General features: G+C 34.2%; 1 protein-coding gene across 1 annotated transcript; it reads left to right on the top strand.

The window, feature by feature from the left end:
* The first annotated feature begins 10,111 nt into the window (after nucleotides 1-10,111).
* On the top strand, nucleotides 10,112-12,649 carry LOC18427553 (disease resistance protein RPM1). Its single transcript, XM_006836602.3, has one exon. The coding sequence runs from the start codon at nucleotides 10,112-10,114 to the stop codon at nucleotides 12,467-12,469; it is 2,358 nt and encodes a 785-aa protein (XP_006836665.3). The 3' UTR covers nucleotides 12,470-12,649.
* The last annotated feature ends 7,469 nt before the right edge of the window (nucleotides 12,650-20,118 follow it).

Below are 20,118 nucleotides of genomic sequence, written 5' to 3'. Positions count from 1 at the left end.
TTATCATAACATGCAGTTTTGGTGTAAAAAATTCATAGGATTATCCCAAAATCTATTTTAATATCTAATTATAAAATTTTAAACTTCAAAAATGGTTACAATCAAGTAGATATATGAGCATATGAAAATCTTGAAAATGGACTGTTTACATAATGTATTGCTAGTTGCACTATTTTTGAGACTCAAAATCTTTTTTTTGTTTTTTTCATATTCATACAATTCGATGTCAACAAAATCAAGTAAGATGGTTTTTAATATTAAAACAACATTAGTTGTTTTCTAATGGATTTTGACGTGCATCTTTAATTCTACATGTTAAGAAAATGGATTTTAATGTTCATCTTTAATTCTACATTGGGGAGTTCCAAAAATGCATCTTTTCCCGTAACCCTGAAGTCCCGAGTGTATGAAGTTTTCACAGTTGTTCCTGTTAAGGACCTCTCCAATAGTGCCTCTTTTGCTCCAATTGGCCTGATCAGGATGTTCAATTCTGGTGGGGCTATCAAGGAATTCGCATACTACCGTCGATATGAAAGTTTGTGGGTGCGATCTCTTCGGAGCTTATTCCTCTACAAAACCTAAGAGAGTAACAGTGGACAGTATGGAATCAGAGTTTGCATTCGAGGAGAGTTCGGGTTTGCTCAGCCTTGAGAAAGAGTCATACATGTGGGAGATCACAGTAGAATTATAACTGGTTTTGGAGTTTTGTCGTTTAAGATAATCTGCTTTGTGATTCAGATCAATCATATTCGAGGAAACCTGGAACAAAGAAAACGATGGAAGTCTTAGGTCTTCTCCACTTCAACTTTTATCGTAGGAACCACTGGAAGAAATGAGGAAGAATTATTCCTCAATTGTTGTTATGAGAACTTTGTGAAATAGAATGAGTGATGAGAGTATTTTAAGCATTACGCATCATTCATGATCTTCACTAACCATACATTGCAGTGATATAGGCCAATTGTTCTATGTCGGGTATAAAAAATCCCCTGTTTGCGGGAGCCAAATAAATTGGATCGGGAAGCTGGCGATTCGTAGCCAAAAAACCCTATAATTGGTTGAGTTTCCCAGTATTTCTTTTTTTCCTTTTTCTTTTTTCTTTTATGTAGCTTTGTGCAGATATGACTAACCTGTGCCCTTGCCTAGTCGATTTCAATTTTCAAAACACTGGTTCCATGTGAGCTTGAAGGCTTTGAAGTTCAAGTGATGCCATTTATTTCTGGATATTGGGCTTTTTAAGCTGTGGGCTCGGCCGTAGTCCAAGGAAAGTAGGTTGGCTAAGTCCCAATGGACAGGATTGAGTAATGCACAAGGCTAGAATGCCACAAAAATAAAATAAAAATTGGAACATTTGAACAATCAAAGGCAACATTTCAAAAAAGCGATATATAAAACATTGATTTGAAAAGTTTTATCTAGAGATATTTAGAAAAATCTAGAAAAAGAGAAAAATATAAAAATAGGACATGCAACAACAAAAGCTCACAAATCATGGTTTAAAAAAACATTCAAATGACTTAACATAATTTTTATACATTGATTCAATGGTTTTTATATTTTTATGATTATAGAAGTTTTTAAGGTGGTCTAAATTGGACCTGAATATTCTACTCGACAAAGAGTTGAGTCCCAACAATAATGAGTCTCGACTGTCCATTAATGTTAAGATCTAGGCCTTGAAAAATTCAAAATCACTTTTTTATTTTTTAGTAATGTTAATTTAATGATGATAATGCTATATAAAAATTTTGGGAATAAAAAAATCCTTATGAAGCCTATATCTAGCCATTTCACTAAAATAGATGGCTTATATTAATTGGGCTATGTCTACGACATTTTACAAAAGTTTCTTTTTTGTGATTGTTCCTTAGAGTTAAAAGATTGTACGTTTAAAAATTTGTGTCAAACAAATGTTTCTAACATAGTTTTTGAAGATAATTGCATTATACTACTATACAACTGTTGCATGAAATCATTCCTATATATATATATATATATATATATATATATAAGCAATGATCCAATGCATAGTATAATGCAATGACACTTCTAGAAATCCATGTTTGTGGTATTTGTATGACCCTAAATTTTACACACACACTCTCTTCATCTCAATAATCAATCCAAAAAAAAAAGAAAGTTCATTTGAACTCTAGATATGGTCAAAATGAGTCCCCTCCAAATATGAATCTAGACCATTCATTTTGTGAATTTCAAGATCTTAGCCTTTATAAACTCAAAATCTTTTTTTCTGTTTTTAACATTGTTCATCTAATGATAATAAAGCCATCTAAAAAAATTGAAAATGAAAAAATCCTTCTAAGGCCTAGATCTAAGCATCTCGCCAAAATAAATGGCTTATGTTAATTGGACTAAAAAAGTACTTTTTAGGTTTGTGATTTCAATTTTTTATGTTTTTGTGATTATTCGTTAGAATGAAAAGAGTATATATTTCAAATTTTGGATCAAAGAAATGGCCATAAGATGATTTTTTAAGTTATTGCATTATATTACTATACAACAGTTGCATGAAATCATTACTATATATATATATATATATATATATATATATATATATATATAGAGAGAGAGAGAGAGAGAGTGTGTCTCCCCCTTTTTCTTTCGACATCAAAACTTTATTTATTTTCTCTCTAAAATTTTTTGACATCAAAACTTTTAGTCAAGGTTTCATCAGATTTATAAATTGGTTTTTAATAAAGCGAATGTCAAGAGAAGCTTATTGAAATCCCACCTATTTAACTATAAAAAATCAAATCATACCTTATGGTTTTAGAAAAGGGTGCGGTTTGTATAGAGCCGAGGCTCAAAACAATCAAAGTAAAGCGCACCTTGAAGCTTTAAATTTTATAATTAAAGGTTAAAAACCAGTTAATTTCATCTTTAATTATAAAATTTAAAGCTTCAAAAACAGTGTAGATTCTATGGAAACTTGAAAATCTTGAAAATTAACTATCAAAAAATGTGTAGAAATCTATATTTTTTCACATGTCCATGCATCTTGATGTCGAGATGATCAATTTGAGATCATATGGGCATCAAAACTAGCTCTTCTAATAAACTTTTTGAGGTGGGCTCTTATTTGCTTATTTGGAGCCTCGGCTCCATATAAGCTTTTTTTAAAAAAAATTCCACGGCTCTATATAAACTTTTTCCTTTAGAAAATACCTGGGGATGCAACTCGAAGATCCTAGATAGATTTTACGGGACTAGATGTATCTTTGGGAGTACACACCAGAACCAGATTTCATCCTAAATTGTATATTAGGTTGGGGGCATCTAATATTTTGAAAAACGTGAGACCATCTCATGCCTCCAGTTACCTCGTATATTTTGTATCATCTTTAATGTTTATTTCTCCGGATTCCACTATGATATCCAAGCCCTTGTAAGTTAATTGAAATAAAGAGTACTCCAAAGTTCAAAAAGTAAAAATTGACTTAGTTGGAGAGAAGTTTATGTTGAAATATTGTTAATAAGGAAAACTAACAACTCTCACAAGCGTAAATTGATTTAGAAGGATCGGTTTGGCCCAAAACACACATATCTTCACTGATCTTGAAAAGAAATTATGAAATAGCCCCACCCTCTGTTACAATCGGGAGCAAATGTACAATTTGCTCCCCATAGATGGCATTTACTCACGGCCATCAAACTTTTCTTTTATCTTGCCTACTGACTACTCTCTATTATCATATCCTCTCTCAGCGTATCACTGTATTTTATCATCAAATTGGCAGTTTTCCAATGATTCTTGTTTTAGATTATTCTTAATTTATTTCGAAAGAATTTCATTTTTGGAAGGTTCCACTTTTGTACCAAAGAAAATGAAAGGCTCATAATCACAAAATAATCCAATGCTTGCCACTCAAACGCTATGTTTTTTTATGCGGGGAGAAAATTAACAAATCAATAAATACCAATAAAGAGAAATAGATGAGAGATTATATCGTCTCTTAGAGTCTGCAAAATATTCAACCCCAAAGATCTCTTTACAAGATCAAAGAAAACTCTTTTTTGTACTTTATGCACCATCTTTTTCTGAAACAGCGGCGGTTACATATTTATGGAGGAAATAACCATAAAACTAATTTGTTCCTTAAAAAACTCTAATCAAATTCTAGGCTTTCATATTTAATAATGAACTAAACTTTGACTTTTACCTCTGAAACCTCCACAATTGAAAATGATAAAAATAGCCCTAAAAAAATTAATATAATCCCAAACCTAAATTTTAATCTTCTAAAACATAATAAAATAAGAACAAAAAAAATTCAACTGCATCACTTTTGAATTAATTCAAATATTTTACGAAAATGTTTATTATAGTTGTCATGGGCTGACAATAGGCTAGGCAGTCTAGCATGGTCCTATTTGTGGAACAATATTTAGGAACAATATTTTCCTCACTCTTCAGGGCACGAAGTTTTAGTTTGAAGGCTGGAATTTGGCCTGAAATTTTGGCCTGGTGGCTCATCAGGCTAGGCTTGGGCCAGTTGCAATGGCCTGTTCTTTGTTTTTTTGTTTGTTTCTCTATCGATTTCAACATCAAAAAATGTGGACTTATGTGTCAAATTGGTGATCAACCGGTTTTGAATTGGCTTGTCGACTCGGGTTGGTAGAAAAAAATGAAAAAGAGTAAAAAAAACAACAAATAAAAATGACATCTTAGTGAGATGCACCTAATAAAAATATAAAAAAAATATTTATAAAATATAAATTGACCAAATTACGCCCGTAAAGTTTTAGGGGTATTTTAATGAATTTATATTTTACGAATTATTTTTTTCCATAGTTTTATTAGGTGCGCCTCACTAAGATGTATAGATATTCCAAATTTCAACTAATTTAGATTTGTAAAAAACAATGAAAATTGAAATACTACCGTACAATTGTGACGGTGCAATGAAGTTCGGATGGTGATGAAAGTAGGCGAAATCACTATTCATTATTACCTATAGGCTTTGGGACCAGTTTTCTTATATGGAAGATACTGCTAAAAGCCAATAGGAAAAAATGAACAGTGATTCACCTACCCTTATCACCGTCCAAAGTTCATCGTATGGTCACGATTATCCGATAGTATTTCATTTTTCATTTTTTTTTTCTAAAAATAGGAATGACCTGAAGTTTGGAACGTGTGTTCATCAAATAATAAGCTAATCTACGAAAAATATCAAAAAAATATTTTACATGAAAACATTGACCAAAATACACTTGAAAAATTTTGGGCGCATTTTGATCATTTTTTTGGGCGAATTATTTTTTTTATATTTTTATTAAGTGAATCTCACCAAGATATACACACGCTCCAAATTTCAAGTCATGCTGATTTATAAAAAAAAAAAATGAAAAATAAAACGCTACCAGACAATCGTGATCGTACGATGAAGTTTGAACTATGATGAGGGTAGGCGAAATCACTAATCCTTTTCGCCTATAAACGTTGGGAAGACTTTTCTTATATATATATATATATATATATATATATATATATAAACAAATAAAAAGTTTTCTTTTAGATTTCAAAGCATACCCTTCAGTTAGATTTGAAGAGAAATCTAGCCCAAAAGTGATGGATTTCAAATTGGCCTAAGAATAATAGAAAAATAGTGTTTTCATAAAATAAAAATAAAAAATATATAAAAAAAGGGTAAACAGATTATCTACATAAAAAATTCTCAATCTACTAAACTGTTGTTTCAACTTAAAAATCATGTAATACATGTTGTAGATTGGATATAACACTCTTGACAAGAATAATCGTTACAAAATCTGGCAAAAGAAAAAACGAAATATATTATTCTTTTTGAAATAGGGTTTTTTAATAAAATTAAAGTTTGACACTAGATCTCTTTGAACAAAGTTTTTGATTGGAGAAGTTTGTGTTATATATTTGATAGAGGGCTCCATTTTTTATTTTTTGTTACAAATTTCTTGATTCTTGGTTGAAAAAGGAAAATATAAAAGAAATGTTGAGGGTTTTGACCTCGAATTGGGTGTTTTGTATCTCTATCTTACCAAAAATCTGGTTTAATCTTGAAATTTGTCTGGGCCTAATGTAGATCAATGAGAGGCGATCGATTTATGATAAGTTTGAGAGGATTTGGTGGAGAAATGCGCGATAAATCAAAGTAAAATTTTTTTTTCATTTATAAAATAAATAGAAAACATAGTTAATTTTAGACAAATTAGACTAATAATCTGCCCGTTCCAAGCCACCTCAGGTGATTCTGTGCTGTTTTGGACAAGGATGAGGATTCTATGAGTCATCCGGCTTATACTATACATATGCGGGCCCCTCTTAAACCTATCTAGAAATGGATTTCTAATCTCAAAATTTAGGGATTCATGATCTATGTGAAGATGATCATGAATATGAAAATAATATAATTTTTTCTATTTGAAATGTGATTTTTTTGAAAAAATTCTCCACCGTATAAACCTCGTGAGTTTTTACAAGGTCCATCTTAAAGATGGACGTTGCACCCGCTGACTCATGAAGGACTTTTCTTTAGAGGGATAAGGATACTCGTCGTATCTATAATAAGACTTAAGCATAGGTAGGATGGGATTAGGAAAGCGCTGGGTCAACATCCCCACACTTAATCACCACATTGCATCGTTTCTCTTCTCTAATCTATTTAAAAAAGAAAAAAGGTTTCATACGGGCTGGACGGCATTTCTACATATGCGGTCCTGAAAGTGTAAAGCATCCATCTTAAAGATGGATGCAAGTACGTGTTCCATCTAAAAACAGTGGTAACCAACTGTCCAAATGTTTTTTTACAAGAATTATTATTTTTAGTTTTTAAAATTTATTTATTTATTCATAATCATGATCTCTATATTATAGATTACATATCCTAAAAAGCTAAGCCTTAAAATCCATTATTAAGAGGTCCGCATTTCTGCATATGTGGGCTTGGTCATATAGAAACCGGTTCCTTTAAAAAAAACAGGTAAAAAAAAAAATTGGAGGCAAGGATGGGATTACATCAACGCGTTTCAGTAGTGAGGCATAAGCCAAGGGCCCGAAATCACCCAATGAGAAATTATGCTCGACTTTTATTTTATTGTTTTCTATTATCTAACATTTTCTCCTTTAACTTGCTATGGGGGTTCGATGACCTTTGCATTAAACAAGTAGAATCAGAAATTTCCCTTGACTTTGTAATCTTTTATTGACGTCTTTGGGAGGGCGGGTTTAATGATTGACGTGTGTGGTCTTTTTCTTTTATTTTGTTCACTAATCATGATGATCTTCCTATCGTCCAGTGGATTACGAAGAGTTATCAAATGAGAAATAATTTTTTGTTCTTTTGCGAGAGATCACTCTCTGAACTTCTTTAATAAACACATTAGTAAGGCTGGTAACGGGCCGACTGGCATGGCATAGGCTTGCCAGTGTGGGCCTGTAAAGCCTAAGAATGAGCTTTGGCGAAGTCGGGCTTCAGCCGAGGCCCAATGGCTCGGCTGGGCGAGGTAGGTAAGGGGTCCATGGATGAACAGGTACAGTTTAGGAGTTTTTAAAGTATACAAATGGCTGTGAGAAATGGTTAGGATTTCAACCCAAACAAATATTATAAGCATAACTTGCTCGTTATAAAACAGAAAACTATTTTATATTTGAAGTATATAGTAATCTTTGTTTTTTAAGGATGCGGTTTGTATAGAGCCTAGGCTCTAAACAATCCAATTACGGCCTACCTTCAAATAGTATCGAGAAATGTGGTTTCAATATTGAAAATCATTGTGATAGCCTTAAAAATAAATTTTTATTTTTATTTATAAAGTTTAAAGCTTAAAAAATAGTACTATGAAAATCTTGAAATTTAACGGTTAAAAAAAACGTTACAAAATACACTATTTTCAAAACTTGCATTCTATTTTTTCTCATGTCCATGCATCTTGATGTCGAGATGATTAATTTGAAGATATTTGAGCATCAAAACAAGCAATTGTAGTGAAATTCTGGAGGTAGGCTCAAATTTGATTGTTTAGAGCCTTCGCTCTATATAAACTTTTCCCTTATTTTAATATTAAAATATTTATATTTAAAATATAAGATTTTAGAGGAAAGTACATTTAACAACTGTTTACATCTAGTACAGGGAGGTTACAAACACATATTTGTCTGATTTTAGATTAGGTGGTTGTAAGATCATCATTGAACTCCATGAATCATCTCAAGCCATCTAATTTGACATTTAATGATTAGGAGATCTAATTTGATATTTAATGGCTTGGAGTTCTTGTGACTCCTTGTGCATAGTATAATATTCTATAAATATGAGTGTTGCATAAGGTCAAGATAAAATAAAAAATACGTCAACTCTCTCTTTAGTGAAAATTATGGAAACCCCCATTGCCCGACTTCTTTTTCTTTTTCTTTTTTCTTAATTTTTATTTTTTTATTTTTATTTTTATTATTTTTATTTTTTAAGGCAGCCGTCTTTCAATACTTTGTAACAGCGTTTTAAAAAACGTCGAGTTGAACCGGACTCGCTCGGTTCGACTCGGAATTCGCGAAAAGGGACCGGATCGGTTGAAAAATCGAAAATCGTCCGGTTCTAGAGAGAACCGGACGATTCCGCACAGTGACTCGCCGATTCACTGTACGGAATCGGCGAGTCCGAACAGTGAATCGGCGAGTCCGAAAGGATTTTTTTTTCTTTTTTTTTTTTTTTTTTTTTTTCTTTTTTTTTTTTTGTAATCCATGATAGATTTTTTTGTAATACTTGATCGATTTTTTTGTAATCCATGATCGAATTGTTTTTGTTTTTTTGTAATCCATGATCGAATTTTTTGGTTTTTTGTAACCCATAATAGAATTTTTTGTAATCTATGATCGAAATGTTTGTTTTTTTTTCTTGTAATCCATGATCGGTTTTTTTTTTTTTTTTGTAACCCATGATAGAATTTTTTGTAATCCATGATCGAATGTTTTGTAATACATGATCGAAATGTTTGTTTTTTTTTTGTAATCCATGATCGAAATGTTTGTTTTTTTTTTTGTAATCCATGATTGAATTTTTTGTTTTTTGCTTTTTTTGTAACCCATGATAGAGTTTTTTGTAATCCATGATTGAATTTTTTGTAATCCATGATCGAACTGTTTTTTTTTTTTTTTGTAGTCCACGGTTGAATTTTTTGTTTTTTTTGTTTGTTTTTTTTTGTAATCCATGATCGAATTTTATGTAATCCATGATCGAATTTTATGAAAATTTGTGATTTTTTTTTTTTAATCCATGATCGAATTTTTTTTTGTAATCCATGATAGAATTTTTTGAAAATTTGTGATTTTTTTTTTAATCCATGATCGATTTTTTTGAAAATTTGTTATTATTATTTTTTAATCCATATTATTCAAAGAGAAAATGAGAGAGATGATGATTCTGAGGCCACCCTATCCCAGCCATATTATTCACATATCGAGTCCCAACAGCAACAGTGTAGGGATGAGTACGAAATACTGTAAATTAAATGCTGAATGGCGGTTCATGCAGGGAAATAACATATCAATATTCGCATATTCATTCAAAAACATAAAAATTCTTAATGGAGTACCCTCATTTTTTATTGAATTCCTAAAAAACAATATTTATAATGAATTTTAATAATTTTTTCGAATTTTTTTTAAGCTTTATTCTGACCGATTCACCCGATTCCTGATCCGGATCGCCTATTTGCCGATCCGGATCGGTTTTTTGGAAGCCCGATCCGGGTCACCGATCCGTTTTTTAAACCATTGCTTTGTAAACTACGCTCTTGATGTTTATTTTTACAACTACCTCCCGAGTAAAAACTTTCAGGACAAAAATACCCCCACGTAGCACCATTTCCCTTGCCCAATTTTAAAGATGACCGTTTGATGCAGGAGGGACCGCATAACGACAGGTGAGTTGGCTAACTCACCAAAAGCTGTATGCCTTCACTACTGCAGAGTAGGCCAAATGGGGGTTTTACCCTTTCCATCATAGTCCTCAATGATTTATATGCTTGCCTCTGTATGCTATTGTATGATTTATATACCAATCGGACTGTCAATACAATTCGTAACTAGTAATTTCAGATAGAGAGTGAGAGATAAATGGTAGACAATCCATTGATGGCAGGCCGTGTTGTGAGCTTTTTCTTGCAGAAATTGGACACCCTACTGACAGAGGAAGTGAGGCTCCTCTCTGGAGTGCATGAAGACATTGTTTGGCTTAGGGATGAGCTTGGAACCATGCAGGCCTTCTTAGAGGATGCAGAGAGAAGGAAAAGCAGAGACCTCCTTGTAAGAACATGGGTGGTACAAGTGAAAGAGGTGGTCTACTTCGCAGAGGATATACTCGATGAATTCATGATTCAGATGGAGTGTCTGGGCCAATTCTCTGTTAAGAAGCTCATAATTCGCCATCGAGTCGGATCAAAGATTCAAGACATCAAGGCACGCATTCGTGCAATAACTGATAGGAGAACCACGTATGATATTCAAAGGAGAGATGATGAAGCAGCCACACTTTTCAGAGCAAAAGACCCTCTTGTCACCGCTCCTTTCATCGCAGAAGCAGACATAGTCGGATTACAGGAAGATGTAGAAATTTTGGTTGGATGGCTGTTGAATGGACGTCCAAAACTTGAAATGATCTCACTGGTGGGGATGGGTGGGATAGGCAAAACCACGCTTGCTAAGAAAGTCTTTCAAATGGGAAAGACGAAGAGCCACTTTGATCGTCGTTCCTGGGTGACTCTGTCTCAATCCTTCACAATAGCTGGGCTTGTAAAATCCATGTTGAAAGGGTTCTACAAAAATGTCAATGAGGAAACTGCAACTATAGATACAATGGATGAGGGACAACTCTACATGTGCCTCTACTCATTCTTACAGGAGAAGAGGTTTCTTTTGGTTCTAGATGATGTATGGAGTGAAGATGTTTGGAATGGATTGAGTATTTTCTTGTTAGATTGCAAACCTGGAAGTAGGATTGTGTTGACAACCCGAAAAAGGAATGTAGCATCATCAATACAAGTTCGGAGCCATATCCACCACCTAAGGCCATTAACAAGGGAAGAGGCATGGTCCTTGTTTTGTAAGAAGGCAATTCGAAAATTTGATTATAAGAGAATCACTCCAGAAATGGAAAAGGTGTGGAGAATTATTGTGAGCAGATGTCAGGGTGTCCCTCGAGGTATTGTTTCTAAGAGACAAATAGAGATAGCTCAATGGATGGAAGTACTACAAACTCTGCAGTGGGAACTGGCAAACAATCCCTCCTTGAAAAGAGTAAGGGGGATTTTATCCATGAGTTATAATGATTTGCCCACTCATCTAATTCATTGTTTCTTAGATTGTTGTTTATTCCCCAAGGACTATGTGATCAGGAAAAGCAAGCAGATTAAGCTATGGGTGGGAGAAGGATTTGTTGAACAATTACCTCGTGAAACAGGAAAATTGATTCACTTGAGGTTTTTGGGACTAAGGAATACAGGAATTCGTAAACTTCCCAAGTCCTTGCAAAATCTTCGTAGACTAGAAACTTTGGATGCCATTGGAAGTAATTTGAAGTCATTGCCCCATTGGATATCACACCTGCAAAACCTGAACCACCTGCTTGTAAGAAAAATAATGCCATTAGATGTGGAAGGTGTAATTGAACTGCTCAAATCTGATAAAGGCATCTATTATAAGCAGTTTGTGCGAATTAATTTTGATGTTGGCAGCTTAGCACACCTTCGCACATTGCAATTTGTAGGAGTTAAGGGGAAGGCTATTAAACATTTAGGGGAGTTGTCTCAGCTTGAGAAACTACACTTCCTGATACAGAACAAGGCAGATGGGCAAAAATTATGGGCTGCCATCCAAAATATGAGGAACCTTCAAAATCTGGTGATTCTCACTAAAACAAAGCCCATCGTCATAGAATCGATGGATTCTCCTCCACCGCGTCTGAGTAAATTACAACTGCATGTGATATTGAGAAAGTTACCCAAGTGGTTGTGCTCCCTAGAGAGCCTTACAAGGTTAGTATTAAGATCTTCAGCTCTAAGTGAAGACCCACTTGTAGCCTTACAAACACTTCCGAATTTGACAAAACTCATGCTATCAAAGGCATATTATGGTCGTTTTATGGGAGGTGATGGTATTGTAGGCTTTCCAAAACTCGAGCATCTCGTGCTTCATAACTTGAAGAACCTTTGCTGGTGGGGGGGGATGAAGGAGGGATGCATGCCAATGCTAAGAACCCTGACTATCATTGGCTGCAAGAATTTGGTTGAGTTGGATGATAGCTTTCAAAACCTCACTTCACTCCAATGCCTTATTCTTGGAAATATGGCCAAGGATTTCGTTGAAGCATTACAGCCTAAAGAGAGAGGCTATTACAAAGTTAAACACATCCCTGAAATCAGAATACTTACTTTGATTCGTGGAGCGTTGTTCTACAAGAACTTAAGGGCGTATTGAATTGGTTATCCAAGGATTGTGCATGACTCATGGACATGAATGTCATCCATGATCTTTGCACCAAAAAAAAACCTCAACTATGGTTAATCGTACTCAAATGTAAACAGTAATGAAGGAGGAAAAAGCACCTCAACGGCCGCTTGCGGTCAGATTTTGCAGTGCTCAACTTTTACATGAAACATTCGGATTGGTTTTCTGTAGAATAAAGTGATTGAATCTTTGTGGGTGGAGTTGTGTTGCGTATTATTTGATTTTTTTTGTTTTTTATTATGGGTGCGATTTGTATAGAGCTGAGGCTCTAAACAATCAAATTAGCGCCTACCTTCAAATAGTGCAGAGAAATGTGGTTTTAATATTGGGAATCTTTGTGATAGTCTTAAAATATATTTTTATCTCTTATTATAAAATTTAAATATTAAAAAATAGTGTCAACCGAGCAGATCTATGAAAACTTGAAAAACTTGAAAATTGACGATCCAAAAATGTGTTACAAGATGCACTATTTTCAAACGTTAAAATTCATTTTTTTTCTCTCATGTCCATGCATCTTGATGTCGATATGATCAATTTGAGGATATTTGGGCATCAAAACAACCTCTTCTAATGTAATTTTTGAGGTAGGATCCAATTTGATTGTTTAGAGCCTCAGCTCTATATAAACTTTTTTGTAATAACTCGAGTGGGAGTGGGGTCTCGAGAGACCAAAAGATTATGGTATGGAGGGGCAAAAGGAGACATTTTTTATGCCATGACTCACCTAAGTTTCAAGTGCTAAGCTTAGATTGATGTCTAAAACCTATAGCTTTGGTCATAAAATACAATCGATAAGGGTTTCATGGTGGGGTTATCCCTTGATGCGGTCGGAGATATACCCAAGGAAATTAGCGGAGGATTGTGTGCGGCGGTTTTCTAGATAAGACAAAGGCAATCCTCATCATTACCATCGCACAACATATATATTAGATAGCCATCTAGGAAACAACCCCTTGGGATATGTCGTGTACATGTGCGGAAGAGATGGTTTCCTTCAACAATGGACCTTGTTAGAAGGTCCTATGAGATTATGTGCTAAAAGAGAGTTGGACTTATCCTCGAGGAAGAACCTGTAATCTGTCGACTAGAATCATCTTCTCTTCATTTATTGGCTGGCTTTGATGGACTAGTCATAAAACTTTGCGATCAGTTGGGGGTCATAGGTACCATGAGGTTAGTTTGAGAAGATCACAATGGATATAATTTATTGAAATGGAGTGCGTCAACATATTTGTGTTATCATTCACCAATTGAATCTAATTTCCATCAAGTTGACTTTAATAATATGTTTTATTTTAATTTTAGGATATTAAAATGAATTTTTAAATCCCTTTGTATTTTGTATACTTCATTTTGGCAAAAGACAATCTTAAAATAGCCAAAATTAAATTTCCTGAATTTTATCATACAAACAGAAATTAAAATTATTAGAATGGCTCTAAAAATTACTTTATTAATTTCTATATGTTCTAAAGGTGTGGAGCCCATTTATGATGGGGAGCCCATCTAGGTGGGGGCGTGCACAGGCATGCCACACCATATTTTCTTTCTTTCTTTTTTTTTTTTTACAAGAGTACAATAATTTCATTAATTACACAAATATGTTACAAATTTATAGAAACATTAAAATGTAATATCAAAGAAAAAGTTCTTCATCAACCAGGAATTCATCCAACTGAGTCCCATTTTTGTTAAGTTTTGCTGTCGCATTTGCCTCCTTGTAGACATGCTAGAAAGAAACTACCAATTGGCAACTAATATCCATGACTTCCTTCCATTTACTTCTCATACTCTATCGGTAGATACTCCAAGATGTTTATGTACCCCAATGTCCTTCATCACTGAGCAGTCATTTACGGGCCTTAGCTGGTGATCCGGGCTAATTCCCTCTCGACCATGGAGCTTATACTCCATCATCTCACTGGCTGACTTTTACCCTCATTATTTTGGAGTCATATTTAGTATTAAGAGTTTTTCACAATTTGGTACCGCTCTCACGGTCTACACTGAAGCAGTACTTTGACCCCAGACATCTAGTTAACTGTTGCGCCTCAACACATTTTGGGAAGAGCTAGCTAGCTTTGGATTTGAATGGCATTTCACCCCTAACCACAACTCATCCGCTGATTCTTCAGCATCAATCAGTCGGATCTCCACTTAGTTTCACCCAAGCTTCACCCTGGTCATAGATACATCACCCAGGTTCGGGTCCACAAGCAGTGACAATTGCCCTATGATGATTCGCTTTCGCTACGGCTTCGATGTCTTCCCTTAACCAAGCCACTGCTTGTGGTCGCCGGCTCATTCTTTAACAGGCATGCAGTCAGAGATCAAATTCTCCTCCCACTACTTGGGAGCTCATGGTTTCATATTCTATTTTACTCCCCTATGGGTATTCTTTTTACCTTTCCCTCACGGTACTACTTTGCTATCAGTCATCCAGGAATTTTTAGCCTTACAAGAAGCTTAAAAAAGAGAAGAACTCTTTCTCTTTCTTTGACCTTTTTAACAAGTCTTATAGAAGGTGCATTGTTTTTTGTATGATTTAAAAGAAAGGGTTGATTGATTTCAGAATTTTTTTTGGATTGATTGATATCAATATAGTATATTATCTTATTTTTTGACATATTAAGTATTTGATGAAAAAGGATTAAAAAATTGAGGGATAACGGTTCTAGTATTTTTTTCCTTTAATTATAATGGCTAATCTAGATAATGAATGACTAAGATCTCTTCATCCTATAGGTCTTTAAGATTGAAGGTCATGATTAAGTCTCACTAACATAGCAAACCCTAAACCCCAAAATTCTAGCCTTTTATTATAATAGTCTGTGTAGACAAAGATACATCTTTCTCTAAGAGCTCTCTCTCTCCAAAGTGTGGCACATACTCTCTCTTCTCTCTCATTTAACCTCTCTTTAATTGGGTTAGTGGGTTTAGACACCCCACTTTTAAAACTAACAAATTTTATTATATTCTTGAATCTTTAGGACCACACTATCTCAGTAAATCCCCAAACTATAGACCATAATAGTTCGTGATCCTTATCTTGTGATCCAAAATCCTGCAATACCATTGTTTTAGTAATAAATCAAGTAAAAATAACAAAACAACTTATTTTTACCTGATTTTTTGGTAAACAATATCAAACAAACGCAACTGCTAATTTTAGTCAGATTTGAGCTCCCTTTGACCCCCAAAAGGAAAATTTGACTGGCAAATCTGCTTGAAATTAATATATATCTATTCTAATATGATTTTAGAGATACTAGATCTAGACAAGTTCTAGCCAAACTCTAGCTATTAAACCTACAACCCTAAGTTTAGAACTGGTCCAAGATAGCTATTCAACCAAGCCAAGGCTTCTTCAACATTGAAGAGAGACAAAGAGGATCCCCGGTATAAACATAGTCGTCGCGGTTCTGATACGGGTGAGGCCTCGAAGCCTCGAGTTTGCCTAGTCAACTGGCCCGGCCATGCATTTTTCTCATCATCTTTTCCTTCATTTTTTAGTTATTTTATTAGATCTAATATTTTATTTTTATTTTATTCAATTTTTTGTGCTTTTTGAATCGATGCTGGCCCTGCCATTGATCTGAGAGCGGATCTATTCATTTTTTGATAGATTTGGTCTCAGATCATAATTTGATTTTTCCTACTCTCTATCAATTTTTTAAAATTAGTTTGTGGTACGGATCTAAGGGATCTTCCTCTAAAGATCTCTCCGATTTATATCGTACACAGTTTGACACCCACCGTAGAGCATTTCAAGCTAGATCAACGTACAAAAAAAAAAAAAAAAACAAAACATATCTCCTTTTGAGGGCCATCTTTTGATTAAATAAAATAATTTTTTTTTTTTTTTTGCTTTATTATTCTTGTTAGCATCGTTTGACGGTTTGCCAAAAAAAAGAAAAAAAAAAAAAGCGATCACCTGGTTGCCTTCTAAAAAGAGCTAGTTCATTATTTTGGTTTATCTTACAAGGTTATCCTTTTGATTTATCTTATTCGTGTATCCTCAGTTTGTTTTGGTGTTATCGTTGTGTAATTATCGTATCACATAACTCTATACAATATTTTAGTTCACTTGTTCTCTTGCAGCCGTAATCGATTTTGTTCATGAGATATTTAATTCAATTCATGCATTTTTCTGCTTTTCTTTATGTGAGAAGTTGTGTCAACTGAAGAATTTTTTTCTTGCGAACTCCGTACCATATGCATGCTCTTCCAGCGACTCTTCAACATCGAACAATATCATTACTTTTCTCTTTAGAAAGACAATACAGTGGGTATTAATATGAGGCATTAATAGGTTTTAGTGTGAGAGTTTTTCAGGGCCTGGTAAAAGCCTTGAAGTAAGAGATGGTCGGCCGTGAGTAGTAGAGAAAGAGACGCAGCTTTGGGGGAAAAAAAAAAAAGGGCTTTCATAATAATAATAATACTAAGTTTATTTAAAAAAAAGATATTTAGAAGCCACGTTGTTAAAAAAAAAAAATAGCCATTTTCATTCTAAAAAAACTCACGTTCTGAAAAAAACTATCAACACTTTTTTAGGCCTCTTTGTTAATAAAAAAAAATAAATTAAACGCCATCTTCCTATCAATAATAATAATAATAATAATTAAGGTCTTTCTCATTTTTTAAAAAAAAATTGCTTTTCAAGAAAAAAAAAAAAAAAAAACAAAACAAAAAACAAACAACATTTTCCTGCCTATTTTGTTTTTTAAAAAATACAATAATATAAATCCATTTCTAAGAAAAAAAATCCTAATCGTCTTGATTCAAAAGAAAAAAAAAAAAATAACTTGCCAACAGAATTTTTTTTTTATTCTTTTTGTAGTCCTTTGTTTAAAAAAGAAATTGGCCAATAAAAATTTCCTTTTGGAGGCCTAAAAAATAATGCTTCTATTATTAATAAAAATTATATTTTAAAAAAAGTTTTTATTTTCTTTTATTCAAAAAAAAAAGGGAAAAAAGAAAGAGAGATTTTCAATCTTCATAATAATAATAAAAAATTCCATTTTAAGATGTCCTTGCCCTAAAAAAAAATTGCAACTTAAAAAGAAAAAAAAAAAAAAAATTTTTTAGGCAAGTTTGTTTAAATAAATAAATAAATTATATACTCTTCCTTTTTGAATTTTTTTTTTTTTTCAAAAGTCCATCTTTTTCCAAAACAAAAATGCCATCTTGCTTTCCAAAAAAAAAAAGAAAAAGGAAACCTTAACGGAAAAAGAAAAAAAAAACAACATAACTTTTATGGCCTTTCTTTTTTAACAAATGAAAAATCTCTACCAAAAAAAAAAAACATAAATTTTTTAAGGCCGATTTTGTTAAAAAAGAAAAGAAAAAAGAAGTACAAAAAGTTTCTTTTCAAGGTCACTTCATTTCTACAAAAAAATAAAAAAAAATATTCACTAAAAAATCTCATCTTTAAGTCCTCTTTCTCTTTACAAAAAAAAAGAGTGTAAAAAAACTCTATTTTTCATTTTTTTGCTTGTAATTCATCATTTGCGACTTCTCTCTATTCATAAATAAATAAATAAATAAATAAGAGACAGAGAGAAAAAATGCAAGCTCACTCTGATCGAGTCAGCCTTAATGCGGGGCGCACTTGACTAGGCATGGACTGTGCCTGATTTCACTGTTTTGACTAAACACATTCTCAGGGGTTGCTTACCCCTCCATCATTACTGTGTTATTGAGCGAGCTCCGCCACGAAGCACAGATCGCTTGATACCATTTGTGCCGAGTGCTTACATTATTTCTTCTACTTGGTGTTTACTTGCATGCTTTGCTACACACTCTTGTACATAACGGACCGAAGCCCGGTAAACTAACAAAAATTTTCAAAAACCCCCAAAATCTAGTATTAACTGTCTTGAGGAGAACTTAGATTTGAGAGCGGAGGCAGTTTGGATTCATATAACTTTAGTTGTGAGCACCCCACCGTAATCATTAGCCTCAAAGCAACTCCATACATAGTAGGATCTTGTTGATTCCTTTAACAGGTGACCAAGACCTACGTGGGGAATCACTCAGCCTAGCTGCATTTCTATAGTTAGAAACCCACTCAAACCTAGCTTACCCATAGTTCAAGGCAAAGTTTTCAAGTGCATTGTTTGCTTATCTGAGTTGATTAGTCTTAGATCGCAGTCCGGATCCACTTCCGGTCCTAGATGAAACCTTCTAGATCCAAGTTCAAGCTTGTGCCTAACCCAACCCTGTTCTGAACTAGGTTCACACCTAGGTCCTAACCTAGGCCCCTTTTGGTCCGAGCCAAGGCTCGTACCTAACCCAACCTTGATCCAGTCTGGGTCAACACCCTGTCTGATATTCAAAACCTTCTAGGCCCAAGCACCCTGGCTTGTACGCAACTCAGTCCAATTCCGAACCTGGTTCACACCCAGGTTCGAATCTAGACCCCCTCTCGGACCAAGCCAAGACTCGTAACCATCTAGTTAGATCTCAGTCTAGGCCTAGGTATAGGTATAGAGTTACCTCTAGAACTAGACTAGGTTCGTCTTAGCTCAGGGTTTAAACTAAAATCCATCGAGTCTAGCAAGATCCATCTAATCTATTCCTAACTTAAGTCTAGATTCAGGGTTGTGCCTAGACCCAGACTAGGTTCACCTTAGTTTAGGGTTTAAACCTAAGTCCATCAAGTCAAGACCCAAGTCTTTCTAGCTCTAGAACAATTCTCATGCCCAGTTAAGACTGACTCTTGAATCAAGTCCAAATCGGGTTTTGACTTCAAGCCTAATCTATGTCCATGCCCAAGCCAGATCCAACCTTACCAGTCTAACACAAGTCTAGCAAGGTCCAACCATATGGCTCCAGCCTAGTCTAGATCTAGAGAACCTAGTCAGTCTGAGAGGCACTGTCACACCCCAAGAATTTACAATACTGATATTCTTGAGATGTGACAGTCAAAACATATATACATCTCTTGATAGCACAAATTTACAGTGGCATATTCTTACAAAGTAACAAAAGGAAGCTTAGGCACAACTACAATATCTTCCAAAGTTGCCCTTGACCAGTACTCAAAATGAAACCGCAGTTATCCTGAAAAATGTTTACCATAGTTTGATGAGTTTGGCTACTCAGTAAGTGATCATCATAATCCTAAAAATAATCATAATTGAAAGATATCAATATTTTAAAAAAGGAGATCTATTAACAGGAGTGCATTAACAGTTTCACTTTAAAAAATACATAATTAAGTATAATCCGAATAATTGAAATGCATATCATATTTTAACATCAATGCATAATTCAAAAGATTTCACAAAATACCCTAGTGGCGTCCCAAGTAGGTCACCTATATACCCCATCAGTATCCTGATGGGTCTACTTACTACCTATCGGCGTCCCCGATAGGTCCACTTAATCCCTATTGGCGTCCCAGATAGGTCCACTTAATCCCTGCAGGTCCACTTATACCTCACCGACGTACCGGATGAGTCCACTAAATCCCTACCGGCGTCCCGGATAGCTCCACTTATACCTCACCGACGAACCGGATGAGTTCAAAAGGACTTCATCTTGAACTTAGACCATGAGGCACTCAAGTACATCAATAATCAAAGTAGCCTTAGTCAGAGGCATGCTAAGTA

Source organism: Amborella trichopoda, chromosome 10 (genome assembly GCF_054954075.1).
Source record: "Amborella trichopoda isolate Santa Cruz 75 chromosome 10, AtrichopodaSantaCruz75HAP2 v2.0, whole genome shotgun sequence".
NCBI lineage: Eukaryota > Viridiplantae > Streptophyta > Magnoliopsida > Amborellales > Amborellaceae > Amborella > Amborella trichopoda.
This window is presented reverse-complemented; position numbering and strand designations above follow the sequence as displayed.